This window comes from Microcaecilia unicolor, chromosome 5, assembly GCF_901765095.1.
Source record: "Microcaecilia unicolor chromosome 5, aMicUni1.1, whole genome shotgun sequence".
Classification (NCBI taxonomy): Eukaryota; Metazoa; Chordata; class Amphibia; order Gymnophiona; family Siphonopidae; genus Microcaecilia; species Microcaecilia unicolor.
This window is the reverse complement of record NC_044035.1, coordinates 206,271,217-206,296,448: the sequence shown is the minus strand read 5'-3', so window position 1 is coordinate 206,296,448 and position 25,232 is coordinate 206,271,217. Positions and strand designations below refer to the sequence as shown.

The 25,232-nt window shown below is 44.8% G+C and overlaps 1 protein-coding gene across 1 annotated transcript in view; it reads right to left on the bottom strand.

Moving 5' to 3' along the window:
- SLC12A3 (solute carrier family 12 member 3) overlaps positions 1-25,232 on the bottom strand; it is a 1,234,282-nt gene that overhangs the window by 1,166,384 nt on the left and 42,666 nt on the right. Inside the window, 1 exon segment of the mRNA XM_030203718.1 lies at positions 20,233-20,361. Coding sequence (XP_030059578.1) covers positions 20,233-20,361 — 129 coding nt within the window.

The window sequence follows — 25,232 nt, the reverse complement described above, 5'->3', positions numbered from 1 at the left end:
CCTGATGCAAGTTTTTTACCCTGCGAGCTGCACCTTTCAGTCTTTTTTTCACCGTTTTTCTCATTTTGTCGTAATCACCTTTTCTAAAGTTAAACACTAGTGTATTTGATTTCCTAAGTTCACTTACTTCAATGCCACTATCAAAACTGTTCATATTATGATCACTGTTATCAAGTGGCCCTTGCACCGTTACCCCCCGCACCAGATCATGACCTCCAGTAATGACTAAGTCTAGTATTTTTCCTTCTCTTGTGGGCTCCTGAACCAGCTGTTCCATGAAGCAGTCCTTGATTTCATCAAGAAATTTTATCTCCCTGGCGTGTACTGATGTTACATTAACCCAGTCTATATCCGGATAATTGAAATCACCCATTAATATTACATTGCTCAATTTATTCGCTTCCCTAATTTCCTTTGACATTACTGCATCCGTCCGCTCGTCCTGGCCAGGCGGACAGTAGTACACTCCTATCACCATCCTTTTCCCCTTTTCACGTGGAATTTCAATCCACAAAGATTCCAATAGGGGTTTTGTCTCCTGCAATATTTGCAGCCTATCCGAGTCAAGGTTCTCATTTACATACAGTGCTACCCCTCCTCCTATCCTATCCACCCTATCGCTACGATATAATTTGTAGCCCGGTATGACTGTGTCCCACTGGTTATCTTCCCTCTATCAGGTCTCAGTTATTAGTTATGAGGTCATATTTCAAGAAAAAGAATTTGTTAATTTGTGGACATGTGCAGGCGTTGCAAAATATTTTTTCAACTGATGATTAGATTGCTTTCCTTAGGTGTTATTTTTATTTTGAAATTCTGTTGTAAATGTTTATTTAAATTGAAAGTGTAGATTATATTCTCTAAGGACAAGCAGTCTGAATAATCCTCACAAGTGGGTCGGCAATCTGCGCCGGCCTGGGAACTGGCATTTGAAATAGCAAAAACTTTTGCTTGAGCCTTCTGAGCACACCGCACATCCAACTGCGCATGCGCCAAGTGCCTTCCCATCCGCAGCGCAGCCGCACTCCTCAGTTACTTTTTTTCCATGTGAGGAGAGGCAGCCAATTTACCTGGCTCCCCTTCGTCGCCCGGGAAAGCCTCAGTGCCTTTTTATTGCAGCTTTTTTGCCTGATTTCTGTTCATTCCTCTTTATTTTGTTGTTTAAATAAATAAATAAATAAAATTTCCCTTATAGTCTTAGTTTCTCGGACCTGCATATAGGTTTTATTTTATTTTAGTCGTGGCTGTCCTTAGGCCTCCTCAGCCAGGAATTTCCCTTTTTTTTGGTGCACTTTATTCAGCACCATTGAGTTCTTTGATTTGGCGAGGGCAGTTTTCCCTTCCATGTCATCGAAGACTCCCGTGGCTTCAAATGGTGTTCTCGGTACAACCGGACCATCTCAGATACTGCTACCCATTCGTGGTGTATTCAGTGCCTTGGGCCCGACCATAGTCCAGCTCGTGTTGCCCTTTGTCTTCGTATGAAGAAAAGGACTCAAGTGGCTCGAGAACCCAGAGAGAAAAACGTTTTGGGGCTCGGTCCAGTCCTTCGACGTCGGCATCGACATCGGTACTGAGGTCAGCGGCATCGACATCGACATTGAGGGATGCATCGATGTCGGGAGTGGAGGTAGGCATGGCTGCTGAGAGGCCACAACACACTAGGAGTAGTGAGACATCGAGTGGGTCTCCACCTGCCTCGAGACCTCCTACTATGCAGCCCCCCCGGGACCGTCCATCGTTAGACCCAACCCCAAGGTGACGTGGGGATTCGACGTCGTCCTTGTCAGCAACGAGGAGCCTCGGTGAGGTGCATCAAGCAAAGGCTAAGAAGCACTGACACCATTCTCCCTTGACACATGGTGCCGGGAGCTCCAGGGCGCCGAGGGAATCAGCATCCGAGAAGCGTCGACGGCAGGAGGACCACTCCCCCTCCATACAAGAGGTGCCAACACGATGGTCTCTCAGCAGCCCGGTTCCTGCTCCCAAGCCCCAAGCAGCTCTGCCACTGACTGCTCCACTGGCAGCTCTCGATGAGCGCATTCGGGCCTTGCTTCCAGAGCTTCTGGAAGGACTGCTGCATCAATCTACATCAGCGTCAGGGATGCTTGCGCCTGCTTTGCCATCTGCTGCAGCTGTGTCTGGCCCTCCTCCCGTGGTGAGGTCCCTGAGCTCGGTGCCGCTTGCGGCTCCAGTATCGGCTGCCACCAAGGTCAACTCCCCATCGATGTCGCTGGAGCATGGGCGTAGACTGGGGGGCAAGGGGGGCATTGCCCCCCAAATGACGACTTACCCGAAGACGCTTCGAGCGGGGGTTGTAAAAGCAACAAGCAGGCACGGTCGTCTCCGTCCACTTCCCTGCCCTCTCAGCGTCCCGCCCGCCCGAAAGGAAATGACATCAGAGGCAGAGAGGGCAGGTAAGCGGACAGAGACGAGCGTGCCTACTTGCTGCTTTTACAACCCCTGCTCGCTCGCTTGTTCGCCCGCCTGTCCGTTCGCTGCTGGAATGGAAGTGCTGGCTCCTGAGTCCTATCTAGTCCACTGTAAGGAAGGAAGCCATTTGGTAAATCTCTGCTTCCACTTCCCCGCGCAGCCGTCGCCGTTCACTCAAAATACAGCAAGCAAACCTGATTTACTTTCAGATTCTTTGTGATGCTCGAGTTAACGTTGTTAACTACAAACTCCCAAGCAAGGTAACAATCCAGCTTATAATCGAAAGTGATCGCCGGCCATCTTCCGACACAAATCGGGAGATGGCCGGCGATTTCTTAAAAGCGGCGAAATCGGTATAATCGAAAGCGGCATTTTTGACTGCATCGCCGCTTTCCCGTCGCTTCGCCGGCGAAAGTTCAAGGGGGCGTGTCGGTAGATTAGCGAAGGCGGGACATGGGCGGGCATGGGCGTGGCTACCAGATGGCCGGCTTTCACCGATAATGGAAAAAAAAAGCAGCGTCAAGCAGTATTTCGCCGGCTTTACTTGGTCCTTTTATTTTCACAACCAAGTCTCAAAAAGGTGCCCCAACTGACCAGATGACCACTGGAGGGAATGGGGGATGACTTCCCCATACTCCCCCAGTGGTCACCAATCCCCTTCCAAACTAAAAAAATAAAACTCAAAACCTTTTTTGCCAGCCTGTATGCCAGCCTCAAATGCCGTACCCACCTCCATGACAGCAGAATGTGTTGTATCCTCCGACAGCCTTTCCCTGGTTGCGATGTGGCTCTCGGGTGAGTGTGACACCTTTTCTGTTAGGTGCCCTGCAGAGTCACATTAGCAATGCATTGTGGTGGGTGTACGGTACTGGGCTCTACTCCCATGGTGCTTTTCCCCCCTGCTAACTGGGTCAGAGTGTGCCCTGTTTTGTTTCCTGTTGTAGTCCATGCGGTAGTGGCCATTTTTGTAAGCCAGTTTTAGTTCCCTTTCCTGTGTTACCCACGTTAGAGAAAGTAGTTCTTACTTTGCATGGTGCTGAAAGAGGGCATTGTACACCATTGTGCCAGCTCTGACCTACTGCTAATCTTAGTACCAGGGGACTCTTTGCCAGTGGGGCACAACCTCTGATCTGCAGTTAACTGTGAGTAAACGTGGTTATTTCAAGAAAAGACTTTTTCAGAGAGGTTTAGTCTTCAGGTGTGAACTGGTGTGCCAAAGTTACACAGCAGCAATAAGTCCTAGAGGCTGTATGCAGGTCCCTGGAACAATTTTAGTGGGTGCAGTACATTTGTGGGTAGTGGGTTTGGGGGGGGGGGGGGTTGGAGGGCTCAGCTCCCAAAGTAAGGGAGCTATGCACGTGGGAGCTTTTCTGAAGTCCAGCGCAGTGACCCCTAGGGTGGCTGGTTGGTGTCCTGGCATGTCAGGGGGGCCAGTGCACTAAAAATGCAGATGGCCAACATAACTTTCCATTATCGCTGAAAAACAAACTCGGCCATCTCAAACCCGGCGAACTCCATGGCATTTGGCCAGGCTAAACCGTATTATCGAAAAAAAAGATGGCCGGCCATCTTTTTCGATAATACGGTTCCGGCCAGCTGTAGCGCCGCCGCCAACATAGATCGCCGGCGACCTATTTGGCCGGCGACGTTCGATTATGCCCCTCAATGACAGCTAGAATAAATACAGTGAATGAAAGAAAATGAGGATGTTTGAATAATTACTGTAACTAATCATTTAAAGCTGTGATAGTCTCCACTACTGATAACAGTGTGATGAAAAGCTGCACTGAAAAGCAGGTTTTCACTGTGCAGTGTTAGACATGCAAAAATGTTTAAGGAACTTGTAATGTGATTGGTTTACAAAAATTATAAGTGGGAAATCATTTAATTATGTAAAAATATTTAATCTGCAGTATAGAGAAAGAATATCCATAAAGAGCTGTGACTGATAAAAGAGATTACATTAAACTAGATTATGCCTTACAATTTGTTTGAGTGTGGTGGAGCCTCTTTAACAGCAATTGAACTTGTCATTGTGGTAATATGAGACAAATTAAGCAGGAAAGAGCAGCAGAACATTAAGAATCTGTCGCTTCAAACTCTCTTTGGTTCTTTTCTCAGAAAGTGAATATGAAATGTGAGGATCACAGCTAACCTAACCATCACTCACCCTGACTGCTGGGATCCCCTGGGACTTTGTTAACATAAAGAAAATATATTGTCTCCACTGCCATTCTCCACTCGGATTTTTAATTGAGTACTGAGGGAATTTTAGGTTGGTGAATGATAGTTTTTGCCATTAGAACAGCAATAGTGGGTCAGACCAAAGGTCCATCAAGCCCAGTATCCTGTTTCCAACAGTGGCCAATCCAAGTTACAAGTACCTGGCAAAATCCTAACTAGTAGCAAGATTTGGCCAGGTACGTGTGACTAGTAGAAATATTGCCCTTTCCAGTTCAGCATTTTGCCTTCATATTTTTTGATTTCTAGTTCCTTGTGTCATGTCTGTTGTGTCATGTGTTTTTCATGTGTGATCAAGGTGAAGTATTCTGCTAGCATGTAGTATTTGCAGCCTTTTTTGTTTTGCTTTTTTTCACGAGGTAGTGTTTTGGTGTTTTAGAGCCTTGTGTAATTACAGTTCTGCCTTTTCACACATAAGGTTGTAGCTCGTCCTGTCCTTAGAATTCGTGCTGTTATGGTTTAGTAAGGATATGAGTGTGTTTTTGCACAAGTTTGTGCATAGCTGGGCAAGTCACTTAACCCTCCATTGCCCCATGTAAGCCGCATTGAGCCTGCCATGAGTGGGAAAGCGCGGGATACAAATGAAATAAAAATAAAATAAAATAGCATTTTGCAGTGGAGAGATTGTGTGTTGGTCTTACTGAGGTGGCACCAAAACATCAGAAAGGGTGTAGAGCCTAAATCCTGACACACTAACTCTTGAAGGATCTACATATAGAGCCTATGCATTTCTAAGGTCAACACTGGTATGATATGGGAAAGGGGGTGGGTAAATACTACTAAGGAGGAAGAGGGAGTGCTGGGTAAGGAGGAAAGAAGGAAGGAAGGAAGGAAGGAAGGAAGGAAGGGAGAAAGAGCTGGCTTGATATCTCCTCAGCTCGAAATCTTGGGGTCATCTTTGACTCTTCTCTCTCCTTCTCTGCTCATATCCAGCAGATTGCCAAGACCTGTCGTTTCTTTCTTTACAACATCCGTAAAATCTGCTCCTTTCTTTCCGAGCTACCAAAACCCTCATCCACACCCTTGTCACCTCTCGTTTAGACTACTGCAATCTGCTTCTTGCTGGCCTCCCACTTAGTCACCTCTCCCCTCTTCAGTCGGTTCAAAACTCTGCTGCCCGTCTCATCTTCCGCCAGGGTCGCTTTACTCATACTACCCCTCTCCTCAAGACCCTTCACTGGCTCCCTATCCATTTTTGCATCCTGTTCAAACTTCTTCTACTAACCTATAAATGTACTCACTCTGCTGCTCCCCAGTATCTCTCCACACTCGTCCTTTCCTACACCCCTTCCCGTGCACTTTGCTCCATGGATAAATCCTTCTTATCTGTTCCCTTCTCCACTACTGCCAACTCCAGACTTCGCGCCTTCTGTCTCTCTGCACCCTACGCCTGGAATAAACTTCCTGAGCCCCTATGTCTTGCCCCATCCTTGGCCACCTTTAAATCTAGACTGAAAACCCACCTCTTTAACATTGCTTTTGACTCGTAACCACTTGTAACCACTCGCCTCCACCTACCCTGCTCTCTTCCTTCCCGTTCACATTAATTGATTTGATTTGCTTTCTTTCTTTATTTTTTGTCTATTAGATTGTAAGCTCTTTGAGCAGGGACTGTCTTTCTTCTATGTTTGTGCAGCGCTGCATATGCCTTGTAGCGCTATAGAAATGCTAAATAGTAGTAGTAGTAGTAATATCTCATACATATTCATTATGGTTATTCCCAAAAAAAGCCAGCTCTTTTTCCCTTCCTTCCTCCATATTAGCATATTCATTTGCAAATATATATATATATATATATGCAAATGAATATGCTAATATGCTCTGCCCCATCCTTTGCCCCCCCCCCCCCCAAATGAAACAGTCAAACTACGCCCATGCGCTGAAGGAAGCTTTGCCGCAGTCTGTGCGGGAGTCGGCTCCTCAACATCTCCATCGAGACCATGGGTCTTTGGCATTGAGGCAGGTCCAGTCTCGGAAGTCACTGAGGGAACCACTGAGGGAAGTTTCACCAAGGAGGAACGCTCATGTGAGTCAGAGGAAGATCCAAGGTACTTTTCCTCAGATGAGTCCTTTGGGATTCCCTCTGAACCTTCCCCTCCACCTAAAAGAAGACTGTCTTCTCCTGAGAGCCTCTCTTTCTCATCTTTTGTGCGGGAAATGGTTCAGGCCATTCCATTCCCCATAGACATGGAAGATGTGCCCATGGCTGAGATGCTCGAGGTCCTGGACTACACCTCTCCCCCTAAACAGGAAGTGACAGCTCCTTTGCATAAGGTACTCAGGGAAGTCCTTATGCGAAACTGGGTGTCCCCTCTGTCTGGCCCCATGATCCCTAAGAAGACAGATTCCCAATATCGGATCCACGGGGAACCTAGGTGGATGAGGTCTCAGTTACCCCACAACTCCATGGTGGTGGACTGCCCTCAAAAGAGCCAAGAGTACTAGAGACTATGCATTGGCTCCCCCAGGCAGAGAAGCTAGGATCTTGGACTCTTTTGGGAGGAAAATGTATCAGGCAGCTATGCTCACTGCCCGTATACAATCATACCAGCTCTTCACGAGCATCCACTTGTGGAACTAGGTGCGGCAGCTGTCTACTTTGGTCGATGCCCACCCTCCAGACCAGGCGGAACCCTTTCACCAGCTGGCCAAACAGCAGAAGGCATGTCGTAACTTTTTGGCCAGAGGCGCATACGACACTTTTGATGTAGCATCCAGGATCTCTGCTCAAGGTATAGCAATGCGCAGATTCTCATGGCTGCATGTTTCTGACCTGGACCATTTGGTCCAGCAGATGATAGCGAATGTTCCTTGCCGAGGGTATAATATTTTCAGAGAGAAGGTGGAAGATCTGGTTGACCAGATCAAGAAGCACGCAGATGCTATGGCTTCTCTGTCCCGCCGGGCGCCTTCTGCTTCCACCCCCTCTACTAGGAGGTTTTTTGGTGGGCCTTGGAGTGCTCCCAATTCCTATCCTAGGCATAGGTACACTTCTGCTCGCCAGCCTACTCAGGCTCAATCCCAGCACGCTCGTTCACGTCAACAGCGTGCGCCCAAGGCCCCTGCTGCTCCCCAGCAAAAGCAAGGGACAGGCTTTTGACTGGCTCCAGGTGAGTACAGCTGCAGTACAAGTATCCATGCTGGATGACTTGCCAGTTGGGGGAAGGCTAATATTTTTTCACCAAAGTTGGCCTCTCATAACCTCTGATCGGTGGGTTCTTCAAATAGTCCAGTTAGGATACACTCTCAGTCTGGAATTCAAACCTCCAAATTGCCCACCGAGAGCTCATTCCTTCAGCTCTCCGCACAGGCAGGTACTTGCAGAGGAACTCTCCGCCCTTCTAAGGGCCCATGTGGTCGAACCCGTTCCACCAGGGGAAGAAGGGCTGGGATTCTATTCCAGGTACTTCCTTGTGAAGAAGAAAACAGGGGGGATGCGTCCCATCCTAGACCTAAGGGCCCTGTATAAATTCCTAGTTCGAGAAAAGTTCAGGATGATTTCCCTAGGCACCATTCTTCCCATAATTCAGGAAAATGATTGGCTATGCTCTCTGGACTTGAAGGATGCTTACACTCACATCCCGATACTTCCAGCTCACAGGAAGTATCTTCATTTTCGGCTGCAAATGCAGTACTTCCAGTACCACGTGCTGCCCTTTGGCCTAGCATCAGCTACCAGAGTATTCACAAAATGCCTAGCGGTAGTTGCAGCATCGCTACGCAGGCTGGGAGTGCATGTGTTCCCTTATCTCAATGATTGGCTAGTGAAGAGCACCTCAGCGGATGGTACTCAGGAGTCCATTCGGAAGTCTATTCAGGTGCTGGAACTAAAAGGGTTCGTAATAAATTATCCCAAGTCCCATCTCACTCTGGTTCAGAAATTGGAGTTCATTGGAGCATTGCTCAACACGAGAACGGTTCAAGCCTATCTTCCCGAGGCACAGGCAGACAACCTTCTGTCCGTAGTGTCCAAGGTTCGAGTGTCACAGCAAGTCACAGCTCGGCAGATGTTGAGACTCTTGGGGCACATGGCCTCCACAGTTACGCCCATGGCACATCTGCACATGAGATCTGCACAATTGACCCTAGCTTCTCAGTGGTATCAGGCCACAGGAAATCCAGAAGATGTCATCCTTCTAGCCGATTTTCTACATTCTCTTCACTGGTGGGCGATTCGATCCAATTTGACCATGGGATGTCCATTCCAAATTCTTCAGCCGCAAAAAGTGCTGACGACGGATGCATCTCTCCTGGGATGGGGAGCTCATGTAGATGGGCTTCACACCCAGGGAGCCTTGTCCCCCCCCAGGAAATAGATCTTCAGATCAACCTTCTGAGCTCCAAGCGATCTGAAACGCTCTCAAGGCTTTCAGAGATTGGCTGTCCAACCAAATTATCTTGATTCAAACAATCAGGTTGTGATGTACTACACCAACAAGTAGGGGAGCACCAGATCTCGCCCTCTGGGTCAGGAGGCCATCCAGATGTGGCTTTGGGCGCACCGTCACAGCATGCTTCTTCAAGCCACTTATCTGGCAGGCTTAAACAACAGTCTGGCCGACATGCTGAGCAGGGTTATGCAATCTCACGAGTGGTCGCTGAATATGGGCATGGCCAACGAGATCTTAAGGTCCCTCAGTTCTGTTCCAGGCTTCAGGCCCACAGCAAACTAGCATCAGATGCCTTTCTCCTACATTGGGGAACAGGCCTTCTGTATGCGTATCCTCCCATACCTCTGGTGGGGAAGACTTTGCTGAAACTCAAGCAAGACTGCGGAACCATGATCCTGATTGCGCCGTCTTGGCCATGTCAGATTTGGTTCCCTCTTCATTTGGAATTGTCCTCCGAAGAACCCTGGAGATTGGAGTGTTTTCCAACCCTCATCACTCAGAATGAGGAGTCGCTTCTACATCCCAACCTCCAGTCTCTGGTTCTCACGGCCTGGATGTTGAGAGCATAGAATTAGTTTCCTTAGGTCTTTCAGAGGGTCTCCCGAGTCTTGCTTGCTTCCAGGAAAGATTCCACTAAGAGGTGTTACTCTTTCAAATGCAGTGGCGTACCAAGGGGGGGCGGGGGGGCAGGGGGGGCCCGCCCCGGGTGCACGCTGCTGGAGGAGGTGCACGTGCCTGTCGGCTCTGCTGGTTCCCTGCTCTCTCTGCCCCGGAACAGGTTACTTCCTGTTCCGGGGCAGAGGGAGCAGGGAGCCAGCGGAGCCGACAGGTGGGTGGCTGCTCCCAGCAGCCAAGAAGGCACCGGGGGGGGTGTTGATGCGCCGAGGGGGTGTCGTGCTGCACCCTGGGGGGATGGACACCGCTGCACCCGGGAGGGGGGGGGGTGCGCAGCAGCGATCCACCCCGGGTGGCAGCCGACCTAGGATCGCCACTGTTCAAATAGAAGAGGTTTGCCATCTGGTGTGAAAGCAAGGCCATAGATCCCCTTTCTTGTCTTACACAGACCCTGCTTGAAAATCTTCTACACTTATCAGAGTCTGGTGTCAAGACTAACTCCGTAAGGGTTCATCTCAGTGCAATTAGTGCTTATCATCAGCATGTAGAAGGACAGCCTTTAGTTGTTCGCTTCATGAGAGGTTTGCTGTTGTCAAAGCCCCCTGTCAAACCTCCGCCAGTGTCATGGGATCTCAACATCGTTCTCACCCAGCTGATGAAAGCTCCTTTTGAGTCACTGAATTCCTGGCATCTGAAGTACTTGACCTGGAAGGTTGTTTTCTTGGTGGCTCGTAGGGTCAATGAGCTTCAGGTCTTAGTAGTGGATGCACCTTATACTAAGTTTCATCACAACAGAGTAGTCCTCCGCAAGCACCCTAAGTTCCTGCCAAAGGTGGTTCATAAGTACATAAGTATTGCCATACTGGGACAGACCAAAGGTCCATCAAGCCCAGCATCCTGTTTCCAACAGTGGCCAATTCAGGTCACAAATACCTGGCAAGATCCCAAAAAAGTACAAAACATTTTATACTGCTTATCCCAGAAATAGTGGATTTTCCCCAAGTCCAATTTAATAATGGTCTATGGACTTTTCCTTTAGGAAGCCATCCAAACCTTTTTTAAACTGCTAAGCTAACTGCCTTTACCAAATTCTCTGGCAACGAATTCCAAAGTTTAATTACACGTTGAGTGAAGAAATATTTTCTCCGATTTGTTTTAAATTTACTACTTTGTAGCTTCATCGCATGCCCCCTAGTCCTAATATTTTTGGAAAGTGTAAACAAACGCTTCACGTCTACCCTTTTCATTCATTATTTTATAGACCTCTATCATATCTCCCCTCACCTGCCTTTTCTCCAAGCTGAAGAGCTCTAGCCGCTTTAGCCTTTCCTCATAGGGAAGTCCTTTATCATTTTTGTTGCCCTTCTCTGCACCTTTTCTAATTCCACTATATCTTTTCTGAGATGCGGCGACCAGAATTGAACACAATATTCAAGGTGCGGTCGCACCATGGAGCCGGAGTTCCATCTGAACCAGATGATTGTCTTGCCAACATTTTTTCCCCGCCCGTCCTCATGCCCACCCTTGTGAAAGCAGCTTGCACACCTTGGACTGCAAGAGAGCATTGGCTTTTTACATGAAGCGGACGAAGCCCTTCAGACAGTTCACCCAGTTGTTTGTTGCTTATGATCCCAACAGGAGGGGAGTCGCCATCAGTAAACGCACCATTTCCAATTGGCAAGCAGATTGCATTTCCTTCACTTATGCCCAAGCTGGGCTGACTCTGGAGGGCCATGTCATGGCTCATAATGTCAGAGCCATGGCTGTGTCGGTGGCTCACTTAAAGTCAGCCTCCATTGAAGAGATTTGCAAAGCTGCAACGTGGTCTTCATTCCACACATTTACATCTCATTACTGCCTTGAGCAGGATACCTGACATGACAGTCGGTTTGAGTGGTCAATGCTGCAGAATCTGTTTGGGGTTTAGAATCCAACTCCACCCCCCTAGGCCTGTTTTTATTCTGTTCCAGGTTGGACTCTCAGTTAGTTGTATATAGTTTCAGGTTAATCTACGTTACATCCTCACCATTGCGAGGCTCAATTGACCAACGGTTCTTGTTTTGAGTGAGCCTGGATGCTAAGGATACCCCACTTGTGAGGATTATTCAGCCTGCTTGTCCTCTGAGAAAGCGAAGATACTTACCTGTAGCAAGTATTCTCCGACGACAGCAGGCTGATAATCCTCACAAACCCGCCTACCTCCCCTTTGAGTTGTCTCCTCTATCTTTCTCTTTTTTACTCTTCATCTAACTGAGGAGCGCAGCCGCGTGGGAAGGCCCTCAGCGCATTCGTAGTTGGACGCGCGGTGCACTCAGAAGGCTCCAGCAAAAGCTTTTGCTATTTCAAATGCTGGTTCCCGGCCTGGCATGAATCACCAACCCACTTGTGAGGATTATCAGCCTGTTGTCCTCGGAGAATACCTGCTACAGGTAAGTATCTTTGCTTTTTTTTCTTTGATTTTATACAGTTGGAAAAATTTGTGGTTTATCAACAGGTTTAATTTTTTATTAGTTTGCAGATAGCTTAAAGGGTAGACACTGAATAGCATCTAGGTATGATGTATATAACAGGTTGTGTACTGGAAGAGTTCCTTTACTCTTCCAATTTTATAATTATTTTTTTTTTCATGAAGTTGCTCTTCCTCTCCCCAATTAGTCAGTTCTTGAAAGGTTTTTTAACATCAAGAACCTACTAAGTGAACTCCAACTCAAGTTTATCTCCTCTCTGGAAGGCTGCCAACGGTGTGCCACAGGGCTCCCCCCTCTTTCGCCGACTCTCTTCAACATCATGTTGATTCCTCTGGCCACCGCCCTATCCAAATTTGGTCTCAATCCCTTTATTTATGCTGACGACATCACTATCTTTATCCCTTTTCAAACAGACCTCAGTGAAATCCATAAGAAAATAAGACTCGAACTACACACCATGCTTGATTGGGTCAACTCCTTTCAGTTCAAGCTCAACACTGAGAAAACCCATTGCCTTATTCTCTCCTCCCCCTATAACAAATACGCACCTCCAGCATTAATTACACCTGAGCTTGCCCTCCCAATCTCTGAATCCCTGAAAATCCTAGGAGTGATAGTCGATCGATGCTTAACCCTAGAGCAACATACGACCTCAACCATCAGAAGCATGTTCTTCTTTCCCTGGAAACTTAAGCGCATAAAACCATATTTTCCAAGAAACGTCTTTCGTACTTTAGTACAATCACTGGTCATTAGCCGTCTTGCTTATTGCAATGGCGTCTACTCAGGGTGCAGGGCTGTGCTCCTGAAAAAACTACAGACAGCTCAGAACACGGCAGCCAGGCTAATCTATGGTGCACCTAGATTTGAAAGTACAAGAATGCTCCGAGAGAAACTGCACTGGCTTCCTGTCAAGGACCGTATCACTTTTAAACTCTGTACTCTGGTGCATAAAATCATCTATGGCGAAGCCCCAGTCTACATGGACACCCTAATCAACTTACCACCACGGACCTCTCACAGATCTGCGCGATCATAGTTAAACCTTCATTATCCAGTATATAATGGACTTAAATACAAAAGCATCTATGCCTCAACTTTATCCTACACTAGTGCTCGTCTGTGGAATGATCTGCCTAAGCTGGCGAAACTTACTCCTGACCACCTCACCTTCAAACAGCGCCTCAAGACCTTCCTTTTTGGCAAAGCTTATGCACCACTCCCGCCTGGCATCTCTACCTTCTGAACTATCTTTATCCTGGTGTCATCTTAATCACCACTGCTCTTTTTCTTTTTCTCTACCTCGCTTCTACCCTTTCACCTTTTTCCTTCTAAGACATTGATTGTTTGAACTCTGACTTGTGGTGTGTTTTTAAGTAACTTGTATGCCGCATTGGGCCTACCCCTGGGTGGGAAACTGCGGGATATAAATGCTGTAAATAAATAAATAAATAAATAAATAAATAACTTTCTATTTTGGTGGAATATTACTGTAATTGTGTATACCTTATTTTTGCTGTTAAATGTATTTTCAAACCTTACAAAAAAAACAAATCAAAATTAAATGCTAAAGTAGGGATCCCAAACTTTTCAAGAGAAAAATCATGTTGGACATTTCAAATCACCAAGAGGGCCAGTAGGGGAGTTTCCATTAGAGTTTGCTGAGCAGGGTGGTGGGGTACTTTTCAGAGTTTGCTGAGTTTGTGACCATCCCATATTGTCATTGCCCTGTTTGGCTGCTGATGCCTGGTAACCCTATCAGTCTTGCTGCCTTTGCTGCAGCCATGCATAAGAAAAAAGAAGTGAAAATTCGTCTATGGGCTGGATTCAGAAAAGCATGGTGGAGGCAAGAAAAATGAACTCCACAGGCACATCCAGCCCTGTTGATAAAGGAACAAATGTTACTGAAAATGGGCCAACTGACTTGCATTTACACAGCTAGTTAAATTGAAAGGAGACTTGGCATCTATCAAGTCCAATTCTCTTGCAATACAGACCAATATTGAAAGGGAATCTCTTTAGGGGATTTATATGTTTGGCAGACGCCACTATCTGTGGACTTTCAGTTGCACTTATATGCATAATGCCACTGAAAATTCCTCTATTTTCTGTATAGAGCTGGGGCAGAGTGATGGTGAGATGCCCAGCTATACGCATACCAACAATATTCAGACACTATATGCCTCATTTTGGAATCAAGATGAGTATTCAAGTATAGGCTCAAAGAATTTATATATATATAAAAAAGAAAAGTGTATACAGTGGTGGAAATAAGTATTTGATCCCTTGCTGATTTTGTAAGTTTGCCCACTGACAAAGACATGAGCAGCCCATAATTGAAGGGTAGGTTATTGGTAACAGTGAGAGATAGCACATCACAAATTAAATCCGGAAAATCACATTGTGGAAAGTATATGAATTTATTTGCATTCTGCAGAGGGAAATAAGTATTTAATCCCTCTGGCAAACAAGACCTAATACTTGGTGGCAAAACCCTTGTTGGCAAGCACAGCGGTCAGACGTCTTCTGTAGTTGATGATGAGGTTTGCACACATGTCAGGAGGAATTTTGGTCCACTCCTCTTTGCAGATCATCTCTAAATCATTAAGAGTTCTGGGCTGTCGCTTGGCAACTCGCAGCTTCAGCTCCCTCCATAAGTTTTCAATGGGATTAAGGTCTGGTGACTGGCTAGGCCACTCCATGACCCTAATGTGCTTCTTCCTGAGCCACTCCTTTGTTGCCTTGGCTGTATGTTTTGGGTCATTGTCGTGCTGGAAGACCCAGCCACGACCCATTTTTAAGGCCCTGGCGGAGGGAAGGAGGTTGTCACTCAGAATTGTACGGTACATGGCCCCATCCATTCTCCCATTGATGCGGTGAAGTAGTCCTGTGCCCTTAGCAGAGAAACACCCCCAAAACATAACATTTCCACCTCCATGCTTGACAGTGGGGACGGTGTTCTTTGGGTCATAGGCAGCATTTCTCTTCCTCCAAACACGGCGAGTTGAGTTCATGCCAAAGAGCTCAATTTTTGTCTCATCTGACCACAGCACCTTCTCCCAATCACTCTCGGCATCATCCAGGTGTTCACTGGCAAACTTCAGACGGGCCGTCACATGTGCCTTCCGGAGCAGGGGGACCTTGCGGGCACTGCAGGATTGCAATCCATTATGTCGTAATGTGTTACCAATGGTTTTCGTGGTGACAGTGGTCCCAGCTGCCTTGAGATCATTGACAAGTTCCCCCCTTGTAGTTGTAGGCTGATTTCTAACTCATGATCAAGGATACCCCACGAGGTGAGATTTTGCGTGGAGCCCCAGATCTTTGTCGATTGACAGTCATTTTGTACTTCTTCCATTTTCTTACTATGGCACCAACAGTTGTCTCCTTCTCGCCCAGCGTCTTACTGATGGTTTTGTAGCCCATTCCAGCCTTGTGCAGGTGTATGATCTTGTCCCTGACATCCTTAGACAGCTCCTTGCTCTTGGCCATTTTGTAGAGGTTAGAGTCTGACTGATTCACTGAGTCTGTGGACAGGTGTCTTTCATACAGGTGACCATTGCCGACAGCTGTCTGTCATGCAGGTAACGAGTTGATTTGGAACATCTACCTGGTCTGTAGGGGCCAGATCTCTTACTGGTTGGTGGGGGATCAAATACTTATTTCCCTCTGCAGAATGCAAATAAATTCATATACTTTCCACAATGTGATTTTCCGGATTTAATTTGTGATGTGCTATCTCTCACTGTTACCAATAACCTACCCTTCAATTATGGGCTGCTCATGTCTTTGTCAGTGGGCAAACTTACAAAATCAGCAAGGGATCAAATACTTATTTCCACCACTGTATATAAAATTATGGCATCATGGTGAGCTGATGAAGAGTTGAGTGCAAGTTTTGTTGCCATAAAATAGTGTTGGCAATATGCACAACTGAGGTTCCTAAGCTATTACAAGAATGCCTTAAGGGTGGAGAGAGAAAATATATGTGGTGAATAGATGAATTGAGGAGAGGGAGTTATTGAAAATATATACGGACATAACTTTGGGACTCCCTTTAGAAATTAACAATCAGCCAAAGAAATCTGTCATTTTAAAATAGAGCATCTAAGTTTAAGAATCATTTGTGCGCTTACATTTAAAGTACTTACATGAGTAAGTGTACACATGCGCATCTATGTGCTAAGTGGAATGCAGCACTATGCAATAAATGACACATGTAACTCACTTAGCACATAAATGAAAGAGGGGTGTTCACGTAGGAGGAGCATGGTTGGGACCAACATTTATGCACGTAACTTACAGAATACTGTAGGTTACATGCTAAAGTGTAGCATTTAGGTATGCACATTTACACCTACTGTTGACATGGCATAAACAGGTGCACCTAAATGTAGGCACACTGATGCCAATTTACACTAATATTCTGTAATAGAATCTTGGCACCCAGATGCCATTATAGAATTAATGCTCAGCACACCTCATCTAGGTACTTAAATTGTGGTGCCCAGTTATAGAATTGTAACATAGTAGATGACGGCAGAAAAAGACCTGCACGGTCCATCCAGTCTGCCCAACAAGATAAACATATGTGCTACTTTTTGTGTATACCTTACCTTGATTTGTACCTGTCCTTTTCAGGGCACAGACCTATGTGGTTCAGTGTATGACAGAAAAAAGTCTGCCCTAAATTAAACTGCTTAATTATATGTACAGTGGCTGAAAATCACCACTAAACATATAGTTGCTTGCAGTAAGCACTTCAGTGCAGCCACCTGTCTGCATAGCGACACTGAATATATGTATTTTTATATATGCCACGGCTAGCGTATTTTAAAAACATTCATCACTAGGTCTGACTAATAATTTTCTGGTGAAAAATATGTCCCTTGAGTATTGAAAGCAACGTTCTATTGCCAATCTGATTTCAGACTAAAAAGTTTATATTTTCTGTTGAACTGTCCCAAAACATGGTAATAATCTAAGCTAATTTTGCTTATCCAAAATATAAAGTCTTTTCTGCTTTTATAGTTTTCCTCTGGCAAATAAAGGGGGGGGGGGGGGGTTATCAACATGGGCCACTATTATTTTTACTAAAAGTTGTGGTATTTTAGTGCAGGGTCCCATTTTATAGGGTCCTTTTACTAACAATGGGCTTGCTGTGCGCCAATCCAGAACTACTGCCAGGCTACCGCAGGAGCCCAGCAGTAGTTTCCACCCCGAGCACACGCCATTTCCGATGCTACAAAAATGTTTTCTATTTTTGTTGCTCCAGGGCTTACCTGGGGGTAATCATCACCACACGTTGCCCGGTTAGCTCAATGGGTGGTAGTGCGCCTGGAGGGGAAGGGAGGGCAGGGGGAAATAAGAGACCACTGGACGAGGAGAGGAGGGCAGGGGGAGAGAAGAGATTGCTGGATGAGGAATGGAGGGCAGGGGAGAGATCACTGGACATGGAGAGGAGGGGAGGGCAAGGGGAGAGAAGAGATCGCTGGACGTGGAGAGGAGGGGAGGGGAGGGCAGGGGAGAGAAGAGATGGGTGGACATGGAGAGGAGGGGAGGGCAGGAGAGAGAAGAGACCACTGGACATGGAGAGGAGAAGAAGGCAGGGTAGAGAGGAGAATTGCTGGACATGGATGGATGAATGGGGGCAGGAGAGAGGAAATTTGCTGGATATGGATGGATGGAGGAGAGAGCAAGGGAGAATGGAGAGTTGCTGGACATAGATGGATGGAGGAGGAGGGCAGAGAAGAGGAGAATTGCTGGACATGGATGGATGAATGGGGGCAGGAGAGAGGAAATTTGCTGGATATGGATGGATGGAGGAGAGAGCAAGGGAGAATGGAGAGTTGCTGGACATAGATGGATGGAGGAGGAGGGCAGAGAAGAGGAGAATTGCTGGACATAGATGGATGAATGGGGGCAGCGGGGAGAGGAAATTTGCTGGACATAGATGGATGGAGGAGGAGGGCAGAGAAGAGGAGAATTGCTGGACATAGATGGATGAATGGGGGCAGCGGGGAGAGGAAATTTGCTGGATATGGGTGGATGGAGCAGAGGGTAGGGGAGAATGGAGAGCTGCTGGACATGGATCAATGGAGGGGAGGGCAGGGGAGAGAGGAGAATTGCTGGGCATGAATGGATGAATGGAGGGGGCAGAGGAGAGAGGAAATTTGCTGTATGGATGGATGGAGGAGAGGGCAGGGGAGAATGGAGAGTTGTTGAACATGGATGGAGGGGAGGTAAGTCAGGAAGGAGATGCACATGGATGGAGGGGTGGGAAGAGAGGAGAAATGCTGGACATGGATGAAGTGGAGGGCAGGGAAGACAGGAGAAATGTTGGACAAGGATGGAGGGAAGGAAAGACAAAGGAAGGATATGCACACGGATGGAGTGGAAGGGAGAGAGGAGAAATGCTGGACATGGATGGAGGGTAGGGAAGACAGAGGAAGTAGATGCACATGGGTGCAGGGGAGTGAGGAGAAATGCTGGATATGGATGGAGCAGTGGAGTAGCTAGGTGGGGCCATGAGGGCCTGGGCCCCCTCAGATTTCGTCCAAGCCCCTGGTTTTGCTGGTGGGGGTTCCTTTATGTGAAAATGAGCATGCTCAGTTTCACTTAAAGGAGTGTGCCCAGGACGTCAGGAGGAAGAAAGCACAGGGCAGCAAATGTGGCTCACCGGAGACCGGTGCTGAAGAAGGCTTCAGCTGGCGGGGGTTGAGGACCCCTGCCAGCAAAGGTATTTGGTGCTGTAGGGTGCAGCGAGGCGGTGGGGGGGGGGGCGGGCGAGGTGGCAGGGTGGCAAACTAAAATGTGCCCCCCACCTCTGGCTCTGGCCCCCTCACACCACAAGGTCTGGCTACGCCCCTGGGATGGAGAGGAAATTGCTGAATTTAAGGGCTGGATTGGAACACTTTGAAGTCAGATGCTGAAACTGGAGGAAGGATAGAGACAGGGCTACAGATGGTAGACAGGACGCATAAGGACACAGAAGGATGGTGGACATGGTGAGAGAAAAAATATCAAATGGAAAGAAGACACTGCATAAAACAGAAGACACTGGGACCAAAGCAAATAGAAAAACTAAATGCTCAGACAACAAAGGTAGAAAAAAGTATTTTATTCAGAATTTATTAATTGGAATATGTCAGCTTTTGGAAATATGCATCTGTGATATTTTGCATGTAAGTTTCAATTTTTCTAGTATTGCTGCATGCTGAGTCTGACTTCTTGAGGTAACTTTCCAGTTCAGTATTTTGCCTTCATATTTGTTGTGTCATGTGTTTTTCATGTGTGATCAAGGTGCAGTATTCTGCTAGCGTGTAGTATTTGCAGCCCTTCTTGGGTTATTTTTTACTAGGTTGTGTACTGGTGTTTTAGAGCCCTGTGTAATTACATGCTGCCTTTCCACGCATAAGGTTGTAGCTCGTCCTGTCCTTGGAATTACTGCTGTTATGGTTTGGTATGGTTATGAGTGTGTTTTTGAACAAGTTTGTGTATAGTGTTTTGCAGTAGAGAGATTGTGTGTTGGCCTTACTGACGTGGCACCAAAACATCAGAAAGGGTGTACAGCCTAAATCATGACATACAACCTCTTGAAGGATCTACATATGGTCGTTAATCAAAGGAGCTCATTGTGAACACTATCCACCCTAAAAGGGTGTTTTGCGGCTCTACATGAGAATTGTGATATTATGATCCCTTGTTTCATATTGTTGACGGTCTGCATTTTCCGTATGGGTGGTATATTGGTGTATTAGGGTCTGCCCAGTGTAATATTTATGGTACAGTCAGGTTCTGAGTGTGTTTCTGCATAAATTTGTGCATAGTGTTTTACAGTTGAGCAATTGTAGTTAGTATATGCTTTGAGCAACCTCTTTATTCTTTGACATATGAGACATATCTAATATCTAAATTTAATAAAAGCTATTAATTGTGACTATTTTATTTTTACTTATTTTTTTCTGTGTGTTGTCAGACAATTATGGATGTAAGCTCCACCCCTAACCCCTCCCCCTTTAGACTCCCCAAACAGTTGGGCCATCGACTGCCTATGTGCCCCAGCAACATGAAATAATACCTACCATCACACCCTTTATCCATCCAAATCTGACAGGCTCTCCTTTGGGTTTCTCATCTGTGGTACCATCCTCTCCTGTCTCTTTGATGTTTGTGCTGTTCTCATAAACTGGGGGATGGAGATGGTCATTGTCCTGTTGAGGAATAACAGCAGCTTTAAATCCAGTCCAAGCAGAGTACAACATTCAGTTAGTGATCTAAGACTTATGCTGTTTATCTCCAGTGTATTGAATAAATTACACAAATTGTTTTTGTGTCCACTTGGACACAAAAAAAATGTGAAAAGAACAAAGTACAAAAAAAAATTGTGTACAACAAAATACTCAAATAAAGAATTCAATGAGACCAAGCAGAACAAAGAAAAATAATTTGTCAGGTGAATTGCTGGTTGTGAAAATAAAGAAAGTCATCACCTTTCAAGTACAGTGTCTAGAAAATATCAGAAACATATATCAAAGCTGTTAAGTAAGTCAGGGCCGCCGATAGGGGGGGACAGGGGGGACAAATGTCCCCGGGCCCAGGCCTCCGGAGGGGGCCCGGCGCCACCGCAGTCAGGCCCGCCCGCTGTCGCTCCCGAACTAACCTTAAAAGCCTCCTTCCTTTCTTTTCACCACCTTCGCGGCAAGCAGCAGCAGGGCAGGCCACTCCTTCCTTCTGTGTCCCGCCCTTGCCTGACGTAACGTCCGCAAGGGCGGAGCACGGAAGGAAGGAGAGGTGGCGACGATGACCTCAGGGGGGGTGGGGGGGCCCGGGGGCGGCCTTGTCCCAGGCCCGGCTCTGGCTCTCGGCGGCCCTGAAGTAAGTATTTAAGTATTGGACATATAGGAGTCCAAACTAGACCATACTTTAAATGCCAATGGTGAAAGATCTTTCTTATCTATTACTGAGACTTCAAATTGATGAAGTGGCAATACAGATTGCCACCAGAAATGAATATTTAGAAGAGAGTTATCTTTCCAATTGGATAGTATGGATTTTACAGCAACTGCTAATAAAATGTTGAGCAATTTAGAGTCATGTTTATCCAAAGAGGTGTCCAACGCCACAGAACCAAAAATAATCATTTTCCATGAGATTGGTTGTTGAATATGTAGAATTTTGGAAATAATGTTCCATGTCTTTTCCCAAAAGGCATGAGTGAGACTGCATTCAAAAAGAAGATGTTTCAGAGTTCCAGGATATATCTTACATGATCAACAGAGATTTTGAGGTAGTAGACCTGCAACTGCTAGTTTTTGTGGAGTCCAGATGGCTTTGTGATGCAAAAAGAAAAGCGACTGGATCATGTTAGCTGAGGTTACTGGTCGTCCAAGAAATTTCCAGAAGTCTTTCCATTGTTCTGATGTTAGTTTGTGTTCCAGATCTAGTTCCCATAAATACATGAGGCCAGATTTTGAAGATAATTCTTTTGATCTGAAAAATTTGTATATATTATAGCCTGTTGTAGTGAAGAAAGTGTCTTAATATTTTCATTTCTGGTAAGGCAATGCTGCAATTGCAACCATCGAAAAAACGGATTAATGGGTAATAGATATTTACTCTGCAATAAAGAAAAGGAATGCAGTGTTCCACTGGATAATAATTGATCTATATAATATATGCCTTTGTTATACCAAGTTAACCAGAATATATATATATGATTTGTTGATTTTAATAATGGGATTACCCCAAATTATGGAGTGTAATGAGTTCTCACTAGGGGGTTCCATATATTTATCTAGTTCAATCAAGTATTTATGAAATGAAACAATAACAGAATTATCTTGTAAGTGTTTTGGTATACAGAAAGGAATATGTTGTGGATGTAAGTATTGAGACCATAGTTCTTTTTCAATTTTCAATTATATAGGTTCATAATTGGAATGTGTAGCAATCCAATAACATGCTTGTTGTGTTATGAACGCTTTGTGATATGTGCAGAAATCTAGAAAAGCAACACCAGCATGTTCTTTAGGATTTTTTAATGTTTTCAAAGCAATTTTTGGGACTTTGAAAGCCCACAAAAATTGTGATAGAAGTTTATCTATTTGTTGATAAACAGTGCGGGGGAAAAAAACTGGAATCATACTTAAAATAAAGTTGATTTTTGGCATTACTACCATTTTTATAGACTCCAATCTTCCCCACCAGGAAAGGTGCAATGGGCTCCATGAAAGAAGTAATTCTTTGATTATTACAAGAATTTTCTTTGAATTAGTTGTCATAGTAGATTCAAGATCTGGTAAGAGATCTAATCCAAGGTAACGAAAGCCACTAGATGACCAAACAAAATCAAAATGTGAGCTAATGGTTGGAGTGGCATGTACATTAAGGGGTATTAACTCAGTTTTTTGTTTATTGATTTTGTAGCCTGAAAAATAAGAGTAAGTTTCTACCAGTTTAAAAAAAAATTCTATAGATTGTATAGGATTTGTGAAGAATAGTAGAGCATCATCTGCATAGGCCGCTGCTTTGATTTCTTCATTTTTAAAGGAGATGCCATATATAGTAGAATTATGGCAGATGGAAATAAGTAGGGGTTCCAGAGCTAAATTAAATAGAAGAGGTGACAGCGGGGCAGCCTTGTCTGGTGCCTCTCTTCAAGCTTATTTGCTTTGAAAATGTATTATTTGCAATAATGCATACAGAGGGATTGGTGTATAGTATTTTAATTTTATTGATGAAAGAATCTGGTGCTCCAAATTTATGAAGGACAGAAAATAAGAAGTTCCTTTCTACTCTATCAAATGCTTTTTCAGCATCAATAGCCATTGCTATAACAGGTTTATCTAGAGATTTAGCAAGCAGGGAAATCTGGTGAAACAGGCGGGCATTGTCGGTGATTAATCTCCCTGGCATAAACCCAACTTGATTGGGATGAATAACAGAACCAATGATTAAACGCAGATGGTTAGATGGGATTTTTGCAAATATTTTGTCATCTACATGACTTTCCTATGAAGAGAGGCTGAGAAGGCTAGGGCTTTTTAGCTTGGAGAAGAGACGGCTGAGGGGAGATATGATAGAAGTGTATAAAATAATGAGTGGAATGGATCGGGTGGATGTGAAGCGACTGTTCACGCTATCCAAAAATACTAGGACTAGAGGGCATGAGTTGAAGCTACAGTGTGGTAAATTTAAAACGAATCGGAGAAAATTTTTCTTCACCCAACGTGTAATTAGACTCTGGAATTCGTTGCCGGAGAACGTGGTACGGGCGGTTAGCTTGACGGAGTTTAAAAAGGGGTTAGATAGATTCCTAAAGGACAAGTCCATAGACCGCTATTAAATGGACTTGGAAAAATTCCGCATTTTTAGGTATAACTTGTCTGGAATGTTTTTACGTTTTGGGAGCGTGCCAGGTGCCCTTGACCTGGATTGGCCACTGTCGGTGACAGGATGCTGGGCTAGATGGACCTTTGGTCTTTCCCAGTATGGCACTACTTATGTACTTATGTACTTATGTACATTTAGTAGAGATATTGGCCGATAATTGGAGACCTGTGTAAGATCTTTATTAGGTTTTGGTATAATAGTGATAACTGCCTCAGAGAATCTATTGGGTGTTTTTAATGAAGAGTCATTTTCTAGTTGTTCAAATAAGTTGAGAAGGTTGGGGATCAAATCTTAACTAAATACTTTATAAAATTTGCTAGGAAAACCATCTGGTCCAGGTGATTTCCTAGACTTTAATTGGTTAATAGAGATTAAGATTTCTTGATCAGTTATAGGGGAATGGAATGAGTCTCTTTCTTTTATGGACCAGGAAGGGAAAGAGATATTATTTAGACAATTTTTTATTTATTTATTTGTTTATTATTATTTCAATAAATCACAAGTAAATTTACTTGACAGAAAAAAGCAACTAAAGAATACTGTTTACAAAGAATTTCCTCACAAATAAAATTAAGAAAAACATCTCCTTTTTAGATGCTTTAAAGTCCACAAATAATGAGTCCAAGTTATCAATAACTGGAGATATAAGGAAAAGAAATTCAACATTTCAAATATACTATAACCAAAAAAAAAGATATCAGCATTACAGGCTTGGTATATATTCACTTATAGAGCTCTCTTAGATGTTAAGAAGGAACATAATTGGGAAGGGTCAAAATACACATATTTGACATTCTGATAATTAACCAAACATTTACATGGATATTTTAAATAGAACGTTGCTCCTAATTGGAGCGTTTCCTGTTTCAACTGCAAGAACTTTTGCCTACGCTTCTGCGTGTCCCTCGACAAGTCAGGAAATATCCGAGTTTGTAATCCTCTAAAGGTTTTCTCTTTCTTTAGGAAAAATTTCTTTAATATCCATGACTTGTCTGAGGTCAACGCAACCGTGGCAAGTAAAGTTGAAGCAGTAAATTGTTCACTATCTGAACTTTCTATCAATGCAGAGACATCTATTGCCTGATTATTTAAATGTTGTTCATCTTTTTTACCCGGGATATAAAAAACCTGGGAGATAGGAGGAAATTGATCTTCACTAATTTCAAGAATTTCTTTAAAATAATTTCTTAGCATTTCCCTCGGAGAAACCAGAGAGAGGTTGCAAGGGAAAATTTATAAAACACAGGTTATTATTTTTAAGACTGTTTTCAAGAAACTCCGATTTTCTCCTTAGGTTTACCAAGTCTTTAACAGTTGTTGTTTGCACAGTTTGTATCTGTTGTATTTCTTTTTCAAAGTTTTCAGTTTGTGAAGCCACAGAATTAAGTTTAATTTCTACTTCCTTCAATTTCCCATCCAATAAGGCAATTTCTTCTGACATCTTTTTCGTCTGAGGGCATAGAACCTTACCAAGTTCCACAATTAGATGCCAAAGATTGTCTAAAGTTACTTCAGTAGGTTTTTTAAAAGGAAATATCTCTTCTGTCTCAATGTGTATCAGACTTACATTCCCATTTGTTCCTATGGTCTCCTCAGCAGATCTTCTTTCTATGGGAGCAGTTAAGGTGGGGGTTAACAAACCTCCCAAACCTTCCGACGAGGATAGAATTGCCTCCCGTTCCCCTCCGCT